The sequence below is a fragment of the Solanum tuberosum genome, unplaced genomic scaffold, assembly GCF_000226075.1.
Source record: "Solanum tuberosum cultivar DM 1-3 516 R44 unplaced genomic scaffold, SolTub_3.0 scf00068, whole genome shotgun sequence".
NCBI lineage: Eukaryota > Viridiplantae > Streptophyta > Magnoliopsida > Solanales > Solanaceae > Solanum > Solanum tuberosum.
The window spans coordinates 163,447-177,120 of NW_006238994.1; the positions used below are offsets into that span (position 1 = coordinate 163,447).

Genomic DNA, 13,674 nt, shown 5'->3' on the forward strand with positions numbered 1-13,674 from the left:
AAGTGTTCCAATAACTATTAATACTTATTAGTTTTCCTAGGTTGGTCAAAGTATATATTTTCAAGACTAATTAACTACTCTATCCAGGGTATAATAGAAAGAATATGGTAATTTATGCATTAATTTTGTGAAATGACAAGTATTATGAACCAACTATTTATAGAAAAAGATGACATATAAAAAAGAAAGGACGGAGTCTCTTCAAACTTTGAGAGTTGAATCTTTTAGTTTTAATTGTGAGTCAAACCTTTCAATTTGGACGTAAAATCTTTAAAAAAAATCAAATAAAATTTATGTATTTAAAAATTATGTTTTACAATAACTTGCCACCACACTAAAAAATTCACAATCACTATCTTTTAAGTATGCATTAGATAAACCCATTTATTTACAATAACTTGCCACCACATTAAACAATTTTGATCGAAAAAACATTGACAATTCTTTAACATCTCTTATGAAATATCACCCGATATATCAATTCAATTGCCCTAACAAATTCCCAAAAGTTTTGAGTTGAGTTTTTTTTCTTTTTTTTAAAAAACGTTTCATTGTTAATTTACCCAAAATGTTTTGTATGACTGTTTTATAACCTACCAAAAAATGATTTAGCTACTCTGTAACTTACCAAATATGATTATACTTTAATTACTAATTAGGTTAATAAATTCCCCTCCCATTATTATTTTTAAAAAATTTACAGCTGTAAAAACAATAAATGTTCCATTATAACTACCAAAAAAACAAAGCCAATCCCTTTCCTCTTTCTCCTATACTTACCTTAAATAAAAGTCCGTTTCAGTATTTAACTCTCTTTTAAATATTTGTTGCTCTTCTAATTTATACAATTCAATTTCTTTTTAATTCAGATTAAAACAAACACTATTCTACACCTAGATAGATAATTTATAATCGCACAAACATTATTAATATAATACAAATCATAAATTTTAAAAATCTTTTATTCTTAAATTCTATATCTAGTCAAACTAACTAATATAAATTGAAACGGCATGAATATCTATACATATTTAATGAGATAGATTTATAGTCCATAATTTAGACATAAAGTTTAAAAATCTTTTACTCTTAAATTTTGTATCTAGTCAAACTAACTTATATAAATTGGAACAGCATGAATATCTATACATTTTTAATGAGATAGATTTATAGTCCATAATCTAGACATAAATTTTAAAAATCATTTATTCTTAAATTCTGCATCTAGTCAAATTAACTTAAATTCTTCAATTTCATATCTAGTCAAACTATATCATAGAAATCGAGACGGAGGAGGAGATGGAATATATTTTCCCTCTCTTTTCTGGTTTCTCTTCCTTAGCAAAACCAAAAAAACACCCTCTGTCTCACGCAAGTAATAATCTTCCATAAAAGGGTGTTCTCAGTCAGCTTTCTCTTTTCTTTCTGTATCTCATTCTATATTAGTGCTAAACATTCAAAGGTTTCAAAGTTATCAGTCCCCCTGACCCTGTTACTCTGTTTTCTTACAGTTTCAAGAATTCAAACCTCCGATTTTTTTCTCTTTATTCAGGTCAGTGTTTCTTGTGAAGAATGTGTTTAATATGCATGTGACTGTTCTTTGAACACAGGTGGTGAAAGATGGATTCAGGGGATGGCTCTGGTCCAAAACAGAGGAGAACTAGACAACAGTTTTTGAAATATTGTGTTGATTTTATTGAGAAAAGAAACAGGTCCTGTCAAAATGGTAATCTTACTCCATCTTCTTCGACTTGTTCCGTGAATATTGGAAAAGAGGGTGTGAGTTGTGGGAGAAAAAGAAAAATGGCAGTCTCAGAAGGTGATAAGAGGAAAATGGGAAAATGGTCAGAAGATGCAAGAAAGTTAAGAAAAGGGAAGAAAAAAGTGGATAATGGGAGGAGGTGCAAGTTCAGTCCAGGAACTTGTGAGTCTATCATGGAACGGATTTTCGTCGAGGAAATACCTGATGATGATGATACGGATGATTCGGAGGATGATTCTGATGATGTTGTTATCATTGAAGAAGAGGAGGGTGTAAATACTGAATCAGGTTCAGGATGGTGGTCGAATACGGGCTTAAAGAGTAATATGTTGAATGCAAAAGATCAGGAGGTTGTTTCATCTACCTCAAGCATGTGTGGTAGGACACCGGGGAAATCGGAGGAAGTGGATACTGATAGCACCTCATGTTCTGAGTCTGAGTCGGATTCCGAAGCTTCAAGTGATGAGGATAATGATGACCCTGAAGATAAGAATTACAGGTTGATTGAGTCATCAAGTTCTAGCCAATATGATGATGTAATAAGTGATTTTGATGATACGGAATCAGAAGATGAAAAGAATGAAGAAGGAGAAAAAGAGTCGAATGAGGGGTTAGTACCTGAGCTTGTTGCTGAGAGTGAAAAGCAGAAGAAAGGCGGAGCAAATGTTCTTCGTGCACGTTCACTTTCTAAGTCGAAAAAAAAGAAATTAAACAATGGAAATGATAGTAGTAGCCCAATTCTTCTTACTGATGAGGAGGAGTTTGATGAGGTGGGGTCTGATGGCGAGGAGTCTAAATCTGAAGAGGAATGCGAGGTTGATGACTCGGTGAAGAATGTTGTTCAAAAGGATGTTGTTCGAAAGGATAGGAGGACTGGAAAGAAGATTCTTGAAGATTCTGAATTTATGAAGTTTGTTGTTGATTCTATCATAAATGTTGATGATCATGATAAACTTACTCCTTTTGAAGAGAAGGAACAGGTTCCTGTCAAGGAAACACTTCCTTTAGTATTTCGGTTTGAAGACGAGGATGAACCTCCTCCCCCTGAGAAAGAAGAATGGGAAAAGGAAGTTGAAAATCTTTTTGCTGAAATGCAGATGTGTATCTTAGAGTCAGATATTGGCTTTACAAATCCATCCGTTTCGCCGATGCAGAGTGGAGATTTAAGTAACTGTCAGATGGGAAACCACCAACTTGTTCTAGATGAACAAATTGGACTCGTCTGTAAAGTTTGTTCCTATGTGCATTTGGAGATCAAGTACATCTTCCCTTCTTTTGTAAGTATACGAGTTTGTCCCGTGAAGCACTTTTTCTTTTAAAATTAGGAACACGATTTCAAGTTCTACATGAATCATTTCAAAACAACTACTTTTTATGCTACTAGATTGAAAAGGTAATCTACACGGTTTAGCTAAAGGACATACTACACAGTCTATTATTTTACTTCTAATAGTAGTGATATCAGTAGCAAACAGTTTACTAAGCACTGAAGTAGAAGTGTGTCCTAGTCTTTTGTGCCAAAGACTAATATCCAGTTTGATGTTTGATACACCATTAGATTCTTGAGAAGCTAAGCTAATAGGTTTTCCTGCAGCTTGACTCAGTCACCAATATAGTCCATAGTCCTCTTTACCAATCTCCTTCACCTTCCCAGTGAAGAGATCCGGAAAAACAAAGAAGTCAGGAAAGAAGGAAACAAAACATTGCAACTCTCTTGTTAGTTTTGAAACTGAAAGTAAATTGAACTTAACCTGTGGGATATACAACACATTGGATATAGTACTCTCATCAGATATAGTACTTGATCCAGTGTGCGTAACCTGTGCCACATCTCCATTAGGCAGTTGCACTCTGTTAGGATTGCTCAGTTTATTAATTGAGGATTTATTTAGTAAATTCAAGTCTGAAGCCATATCGTTTCACGCCTCCTTTCTTGAACTATCTTTGGGAATCACATTGTATGCTGCACTTCCACTTTCAGTAACCCTTTTCCTCTTGAATTTGAATATATGTGGATACCCCACTATTTTCCAGCAATTCTCCTTGTTGTGTCATCTTATCTTGCACAAATCAAAGTACAGGTGTGAGTTTTGGCTACCACCTGTTCTGCTGTACATTGCAACTTAGTTACTTGAGTTTGTCATTGGATTGAAACTAACTAGTGATTTTACTACTTTACTCCTCTAGTCTATGTTACTTCCTTCAACATGCTATCCTTATATTTGATTTTATAAACTGGCTCTCCAATTTATTTTTGCTTGACTCTTAAATTCTTAAACTTCTGTCATCTGCAGGCTCAGAGAACTCGAGGGAGGTATGAAAGAAAACATTTAGGACAGTCGCCATCACTCTTGGATGTTGGTGGCTTCAGATTTTCTGATTCTTCTGCAGTCCAAGATTCTATGATTAATGAAGAAGGAACTGTGTGGGATTTAGTTCCCCCAAGTGCCAAATCAACAATGTATCCTCATCAACGTGGTGGATTTGAGTTTATGTGGAAAAACGTTGCTGGAGATATAAATCTCGAAAGGCTGAGACAGCCCCTATCTGATAGCAAAGGAGGATGCATAATCTCACATCCACCTGGCACCGGGAAAACCCGTCTCACCATAGTATTTCTTCAGTCATATTTGAAGCTGTTTCCAAAGTCTCGACCTGTAATCATAGCTCCTTCCAGTTTGCTGCTTAACTGGGAAGCTGAGTTCCAGAAATGGGAGGTGGACATTCCCTTCCACAACTTGAACAGCAAAGATTTCTCTTTACAGGAAGATGAAGCTACTGTGAGTGTCTTTCGCTGTTTATCCCATGCTGGAAAGAGAAATCCACACCTTATACGAATGGTGAAGCTGGGATCATGGGTTAAAGGTAAGAGTGTTTTGGGGATCAGCTATGACTTGTTCAGGATTCTTACTGGAGATGATGGAGACGGTTACGCTAAACCGATTAGAGAAATCCTTCTTAAATATCCTGGTCTTCTGGTCCTTGAAGAAGGGCACACTGCTCGGAATGAGCAAAGCCTTGTCTGGAAAGCTTTGAAAAAGGTTGAAACAGAGAAGCGCATAGTTTTGTCTGGAACTCCTTTCCAGAATAACATCAAGGAGTTATACAACACTCTTTGTGTAGTCAGTCCAAAGTTTGCTGCAGATTTGGAGCAGAAATGGGCTTCTCTTAGCAGTTCCATTGACAAGAATGCCCGAGCATTGGAAGAGCTTAGGGATATTATTTCACCACTTGTCCATAAGTGTAGTGAAAATGTAAAGAAGGTAAGCCTTCCGGGTATAAGGGACACTGTAATTCACTTGAAACCCACAGATTTGCAGAAGGAGTTGCTTAGAAGGATTCCAGAGAATCCAAGCTCCTTTTATGAACAAAATCTGGTGTCTCTTATCTCTGTTCATCCTTCATTAGTGGCCAAGAGGAAGGAGTTCTCTGACTTAGAAAGTCAGCTAACAGAAAGAGGCTGTCGGTTGGATCCAGATACCGGAGTAAAAATGAAATTTGTTGTTGAGCTTATCAGACTTTGCGGTGGGCGGAAGGAGAGGGTTATAATATTTAGCCAGTTACTTGATCCTCTAAACCTGATCAAGGAGCAACTCAATTCTCTCTTTGGCTGGACTTTAGGTCGGGAGATTCTCTATATGGATGGGAAACTTGATGTGAAGCAGCGGCAGATATCTATAAATTCTCTTAATGACCCTAAGAGTGATGTAAAAGTGCTTCTTGCATCCATAAAAGCCTGTTCAGAAGGAATAAGTCTGATAGGGGCCTCAAGAGTGGTTTTGCTTGACGTTCTCTGGAATCCCTCAGTAGAACAGCAAGCCATCAGTCGAGCTTACAGGAATGGGCAGACCAAATTTGTGCATGTTTACTGTCCAGTAACATCAAAATGGGAGGTTGACAAGATTGAACAGCAGACGAGAAAAAAGTACCATTCAGATGTTCTTTTGTCTAGGGATCATGAAGCCAAGATGGATCCTTCATGTTCTGTGTCAGAGGATAACATACTAGATTCTATGGTTGAGCATGAGGGCCTCCGTCATATTTTTGAAAAGCTCTCTCATGCACCACGTGTGGTGCCGCCTACAACATGCCTTGATTCGTCTAACCAACCTCCAAAACCAAGCAGTTAGGTTAGTATGTGTTTTCTTCTGGTTTGCTGGTACATGAAGCAATCAGACTTTTTTAGTGTATTTTGTTTACTGCCTGTCTTTGAAAAATGGCTCAAATGCTTTATCTCTTTCTTATCAGATCAGTTGGAGCATTTTTTGGGTTGCAAAGAACACCTGTTAGAGGAATTTTGAAGCCATTCGTCATTACAGGTACATTATCATACCATCACTAAGCATTTTTCTGAAGATTCTAAATGATGTATTTGTTGAATACCCAAGACGCAACAATCTGTGAAGCTTTTCATATGCTAATGAATTAACTTGGGAGTTACATACATTCATGGTAAATGATGGCCTTTTATACAGTCATCATACTTGGTTACTAACACAATAACCTAAGCATAAGAATAGGATTAACTTCCACTGGGCATTAAGAATAATAGTGGTATTTTAACAGTCTCCCTCAACTCTTGCTTCTTTCCTTTTAATGACGCCGAGAACGACAGAAGCTTCCAAGCTAACTGCTGGTTGAGCGTTTTGTTAATAATCGGCAACTTGATTTTCTGTTTTGACCTGCACCATTTCCATTTCTTCTTCAAGAACTTTTTCACGAATAATATGGTAATGTACCTCCACATGCTTAGTCCTAGCGTGAAACACTGGATTCTCCGCCAACCTTATCGCAGACTGGTTATCACAATACAATGGAATTGAATACTTCATTGGCTGATGCAAATCCTTCAGCAACTGTATAAGCCAAGTGATTTCCTGAGCTCCCACCGCTGCTGCTCGGTATTCCACTTCTGTTGTTGACAACAACACAGTTGATTTCCTCTTGGTACACCAAGAGATTGCTCTGGATCCAAGTATAAACACATATCCCGCAGTTGATTATCGAGTATCATGATCACCTGCACTGCTAACTTACAATCTCTACCTTTCTTGTATAGTATACCATATCCAAGTGTACACTTGACATATCTCAAAATCCTTTGAACTGCTTCCAAATGAGGCTTCTTTGGATTTTGCATGTTCCAACTCATCACACCAACTACATAAGAGATGTCGGCTCTAGTTAAAGTTAAGTAGATCAGACTACCCACTAATTGTCGATACATTGTGGCATCTTTCAAGTCTTTCCCTTCATAAACACACATATAGCATTTGGCTCCATTGGTGTTGAGATTGGTTTGCGATTGGGCATTCCAAACTTCTTCAGCAAATCTTTGGAATACTTTTGCTGATGCAGACAGATTCCTTCTTCAGTGCATTCAGCCTCCAAGCCAAGAAAATGGTCGAGTTGTCCTTTGTTTGGAGAATTTCTTCCTCACCATCTCCTGTCAGGATAAGGTCATCCATATATACTAGCACAATAGCTAGTTTTCTGCCAACAATTTTCACAAAGAAACTGGAATCTTCTGGTGCTACCGAATAACCAATATGATTAAGAAATTCAGAAATCTTACCATACCATGCTTTAATCCATAGAGTGCCTTTCGAGGCTCACACACATGCTCGGGGTGATCTTGACTCTGAAAATATGTCGGTTGACACATGTAGATCTCATTATCCAACTCTCCCTGCAGAAATGCATTTTTTCACATCCATTTTTCACAGGTTCCAATCCTTACTAGCTGCAAGTGCAAGTAGGACTCTTGCCACTGGACTAAACGTTTCATCGTAGTCTAGTACATATGCATATTGCTGAGAAAACACCCAAGCTACAAGACTTGTACCCTTAAATTGATCCATCTGTGTGATGCTTTATCTTGTAGACCAATTTAGTAGAAATAGGTTTGACATCCTTTGGATTTGTCACGAGCTTCCATGTTTGATTTCATTCTAGCACATAGCAATTTCCTCCTAAACCACTTCAAATTCTGATATGCTTCCTCGAAAGTTTCTGGTTCTTTTTCATTTAGTTCTTCTGCTATGGCAGCATTGCCATACTTGGAATTTTGCTTTCTGGTTCTTGTTGACCTTCTAAGTGGGAAATGACAATCTTTGGCCATATGTCCCTTCTTCTTGCAATTGTAGCACTTCCCTTCAAACTTTTTGCCGCTACTTTGATTTTTCCAACCACCCTCTCCTCCAGTGTTCCCTTTGCCTTGACAACCTCCAATGCAAGATTGCATGCAATAGGCCCTTGTGGTTCTGTTGCTTAGTGCACCGGGCTGCCATTTCATCAACACTTAACCAAATTATTACTGCTATAAGTTTCATTAACACTACTATGTTGCAACGGAACTGTTTATACTGAATAAAAACATCACAAATACCGCATTTTTAGACAAGAAAGATCTTATTTTTGTAACATTTTTATCTTTTACTTATTCCTTTCCTTCTGGTTTCAGGTACTTTGATGCAGATTCACATGAAGAATGCAGATAAGATTAGGAGTTTTTCATCACCCAATGGATGTTCTTGTACCTGCAAAAACATTGCTTCATGTCTATTTATGTATACACTTCACATCATATATTATGATTTTGATGATATAAAAAATTAACTTCTCATAATTTGAATGGATAGTAACTACGTAACATCTTACAATGTCATGATTAGCTATTATTGTTTTAGTTAGTTTATGGAAATAATGTTAATTCTAGTTGGTAAAAATCTAAGTTATTTCCAGTAAGCTCATTGCTAATATCTTCATTAAAGTAAGTATATGCAGCAGAAGCCTCAGTTTGATTAGCTATGTAGCTCATCCTTTGGAAAAATTCTTTTTTGGTTTCTTATTCCATATCTACATTAGAGTCCGACTAATCTGGATTCGTATAGCGTAGCTCTTTATCAATAATTTTATATACCTTTCGAAAAAAAATCAATATAAGTATTGTACGAGAAAATTAGAGTGAATCATATAATATTTGCACCCAATACTTTTAGCAAGATCTTTTACCTTATTGTAGATGTATATATAAGTTGTGAATGGAGAGCACACCAACTGATTTTTTATTTGACTAACGCTTATTATTTAGTGTAGGTATCACATTCAATATTTGCTATCTAGAGTTAATTTACTGTTACAATCACCATTTTAATTTAGTTACTTGGATTATTGCATCACAAAATAAATAAGAGTTCTACACACTTTATGCTTAAATCATACGTATTGTTAAAATCACAAAAAAAAAGTAATAATGTTTGGTCATGATAGAGCAACAGGATCATTAAAGTGCAACATAAATCAAGAATATAATTTATAAGAATGTACGTGTTAGTTGTTTAAGAATGTGTGTTTGTTGTTTAACTTTGTAGGTCTGGATAATATCTAATTATTTGTCGCTCATCAATTAAACGTTTATTGATTTCATATTTTATTTTTTATTTTAAATTTATGTTACTTACTGCACTTTAATTTATATATAATTCATATTGTATATACTATTGGCAGGGGACACATATACAATGTACGTGTCAGAAATTCGTACATACATAATTATATACATTTGTACGCAATAAATGATTTACAAGTATTAGATACGTTTTTTGAAGTTTAATTATCACTTTTATCACTTTGATTGATTTAGGGCCCGTTTGGCCATAGATTTCCCAAATAATGTTTGGGAAAAAATTTGGCAAATAGTGTTTGTCCACACAATTTGCCATTATTTGGTAAATATTTTTGGCAAATATCCCAAATTCCCAAATACTAGTTTTTCTAGTATTTGGGCCGAATCTCATTATTTGGGATCTTTTGAAAATTGAAATTTTACCCCAAACTTTTATCTTTTACAAAAACATCCTGTATAGTAGTTGTTTGCGTCGTATTACATAATTTTTCACGAGAACACCAAAGTAGTGATGAAATATTCAGTGAATATTAAATGATGATATGGTTGTTGATGAAAATGATGAACAATCGGCTCAGCTTAACAAAGTCATGTGTTTTGTCTACTTCACGATGTATGGAATGATGCTTGTTGCACTCACTCCAAACTACCACATTGCTCTAGTGTCATGGACACTATTTGTTATTGTTGCAACGAAGATTCAAATTGACTTGTAATACAAACTTATGGTTAGTTTTGATAGTTTTTAAAACTTATGGGTATAAATCATATTTTTCTAAAAAAGTGAAATATATTTCCCAAATACTATGGCCAAACACATGGTGAAATTTCACTCAAATTTTCACCCAAATAATATTTGCCAAGAATATTTAGAAATCTATGGCCAAATGCTAGCTTAGAGGAGAATTGTGAATTTTAGGAAAAGGTAGAGTTCAGGATTAGGGCTAATAGGAATGAATTGTAACTACTTCAAATTATTATAAACCACATACCTCAATTAGTAGGGTTCATTTTTGCCTTCAAAGTTCAAAAATTGCATGTTGCACTAACTCTATTTTTTGTCTGTTTCTTATTTATTTATTGTTAGAGAGCCCTTATAACTCGCTATTGATAAGAATCCTCGGGGCATGGCCATGTTGGCCTTCTTGTGATGGGCTTGTCATTACAAGGTCCATTGACCAACCTAGGTGAGTTTTTCATTATATCATCATGGTTGATCAAATATATATTTTTTCTTGTTCTTTTCTCTTGCCTAGACTTTTGCCTTCTTACGAGCCTTCTTGAATTGGTGAAGTTGGATTTTCTGTCACTCCCCGATCTACACCCTAGGCGGGACTGGCACTCGAGAACCATTGTTGGGACCAAGCGAACCCTTGGCATGGCTTACTTAACTCAGTGGAAGACTCTAAGCATGATTTCAATGATCAAAATAACTTTCTCAAATAGCTTAATAATATAACTTAGAATGTTAAAAGGATTAAACATTCAATTTCGCCAAAATGGCAACCCAAGTCTTAACATAAGATAAAATGAGAAGACTAAAGAACTAATAACTGACTGTCTATGAAGCCTCTAAAACAACTGAGATGGATGTTGGGACAAACCTCACAAAAACCTAATGAACTAAACTAGAAAGCAAATAAAGGACTCCTCTGAATGCAAGGAGGCTCACCACAGACTTTGAGTGCTCAAGCTGGATCAACGAGGCGCTGGATGCTGATCCTGGTTACCTGCGTCTGCATCATAAGATGATGCAGGCCAATTGATATCAGTACATTGAATGTATGAGTATGCGAGTTGGAATGCTAAACAATACATAGGCTTGAAAAGATTCTGAAAGAAACACTTACCTTTACTCTTCTCAACTCATGAATAACTTAACTCAAAATAAAGCAATGAACACATGCAATATATGAAAAGGCTTTATAACAGTAAAAGCAACTTAGTTCGTGAAAGGAATGCAGTAACAAACTCAACTTTACTCATATAATAAAATAATATAGTTTCTGTGGAAGATTCTCTAACCGACAACCACCACTATGAGCCTAAGTGGTGATACAACGTCTTGCCCACGCTGCCAGAATTGTTCTATACTTTGTCGTCACATAGAACGCTTAACTTAGTGGATCCACTAGCTTAACTTATGTGATCATCTAAAAAGTATGACCCATTAATACCCATGATGACTACATGGTTTGTGGAGACTTGAGTTAATATGAACTCCCATCCCCATATCGGTGCTCAATACTACTCCCAAAAATATAGTTAGCTCATATGTTTTAAAAACAAATTTCTTTCTTTGGTTTGAGATAATTACTCAAAACTTAGCTTAAAAGCTCTCTTGGAATTGACGTTCCCTTTTCTTGCTCAAATGTGAAAATATTTATAAACTCTTTGGGAATACTTAGTTCCCTAATAGTGTTTTGAGAAATGAACTCAACTTTTTACTCTTTGCTTAGCTTGAAACTTTAGTCTTATAACAAAGTTAAAAGGTTTGTTAAAGACTCTTGAACCTTAGAACTTAGCTTTGACTTGCTTCTTAACTTCTAGGCTTGACTCTTAACTTCTCTTAACTTTGATCCTAACTTTTCTTGAATTGGATTATGGATTCAAGGTTCATGATCTCACGTTTATGGATGATTTCATGATGTTTAGATGTACCTTAGAGTGTTGGAATCAATTAGAAAACATAGGTACATTGCTAAGGAACAAATACTAAAAGGGGGGAAACGAATGGGGAGAACTGGCGTCCCTGGCGCTTTGAGAGGCGCATGGCGCCAGCCCTCAAACTTCAGAGGACCTACTAAGGCGCGCTGGCTGGCGCGACGCCCCACCTCCTTCCCAGGTTTTTGACGATTTTTCTTCTCCGTTTTTCAACTCTAAACCCTCTAAACCTCAATGGTTCCTTCCCCAAACACTTAGGATCATATTACCCTCAACATACAACATATTTTAACTCAAAAATTCACTCGGAAACACGAATCAAATCAACTAGAGACTTTCAACAACACAATCATCAAGAACTCAATGAATTTTCAACAATGTTCTTCAAGAACTCACTTTCTTTGCATTCAAATAACCTAAATTTGCTGAATTGAAACAAGATTGGCGTGTGGGTGAACTAACCCAACACTATGTGATCTCACATACCTTGTAGGGATCACCCCCGACGAATTCCACAAGCCAAACTTCGACGATCTTGGCGATTCTTGATTTATCTTCTCCTTTCTTCTCTTTTTTCTTTTCTCCAAGCCCTAGCGTGAAAATTCTAATTTTTCTAAACTGACCAAAATCTGGTTTTACCCCAATAAATCTCCTAAGAACGAATTAGAGTAATTAGGTAAGGAAAAGACTAAATTACCCTTCCAAACCCGGATTAGACTTTTCTTAATCCAACAGCCCAACTTCCAAAGGGCATAACTTACTCATACTAACTAGGAATGGTGCAAAATCGGCGGCGTTGGAAAGATCATTCCAACCATACTTGGAAGTACACCTAACTCATCCTGAGCTAGGAGTTATGGCCGTTTGAAGTTGACCAAAAAACTCATTTTTCCTAACTTAACAATATTCCAGATTTGTCACTATTTCCAAAAACAATTATTTCAAATTCTTAGCTTCTTCCTACCTATTTCAAATTGCGAGATGTTACATTTTCTCACTAGACTTAATATACTGTTATAATACTTTTGATTTAGTTACTTGGATTATTGGTTCACAAAATTAGTAGTAGTTCTACACTTAATCATATGGTTAACTAAAGTTGCTCATTTTCTCAATTAAATCACAAAAAATATGAATATTTGGTCTAGCAATCCGATCATCGAAGTGGAACATAAATAGAAAATACTATTTATAAGAAAGTGTTAGTTAATTGTTCAAATTTGAAGATCGAGAGAATATCTAATCACTTGTGGCTCAACAATTAATATGTTGTACATTAATTTTAGATTGTATTTTTTCCACATTAAATTTGATATTATTCATTACACTTTAATTTTAATGTAATTCATACTTTATATACTATTTGCATGGAACACATGCAACACACGTGAAAAAGCTATCACATATCTGAGTTGAGTTTTTTTTTTTTTAAATAGTTTCGTTGTTAATATACCCAAAATATTTTGTATGACTGTTTTATAACCTACCAAAAATGATTTAGCTACTCTGTAACTTACCAAATATGATTATACTTTAATTACTAATTAGATTGATAAATTCACCTCCCATTATTATTATTTTAAAATTTACAGCTGTAAAAACAATAAATGTTCCATTATAACTAACAAAAAAACAAAGCCAATCCCTTTCCTCTTTCTCCTGTACTTACCTTAAAAGGAAAATGGTCTAATATTGTCACGACCCAAAAATAGACGTGATGGCACTCGTCTTATCCCACCAAGACAAGTCAGCCTAAAACTCAATCATTTCAATAAAATGTGGAAATTTCATAATCAACTCAAAAATACCCCCAAAATCTGGTTGTCACGTGTACAAGCCT

General features: G+C 35.6%; 1 protein-coding gene across 1 annotated transcript; it reads left to right on the plus strand.

Annotated features, from left to right (window-relative positions):
- Positions 1-1,620: 1,620 nt before the first annotated feature.
- Positions 1,621-5,892, plus strand: LOC107060232 (SNF2 domain-containing protein CLASSY 4-like). The gene is made up of 2 exons (XM_015307831.1): positions 1,621-3,039; positions 4,057-5,892. Exons 1-2 carry the CDS (start codon positions 1,621-1,623, stop codon positions 5,890-5,892), a joined length of 3,255 nt encoding a protein of 1,084 aa, XP_015163317.1.
- Positions 5,893-13,674: the final 7,782 nt, after the last annotated feature.

Excerpts from the sequence above, each read along its gene's own strand:
- LOC107060232 (XM_015307831.1), top strand. The coding sequence starts at position 1,621 with ATGGATTCAGGGGATGGCTCTGGTCCAAAACAGAGGAGAACTAGACAA. Across the intron at positions 3,040-4,056 it reads AGTACATCTTCCCTTCTTTT|GCTCAGAGAACTCGAGGGAG; the intron begins GTAAGTATACGA and ends TGTCATCTGCAG.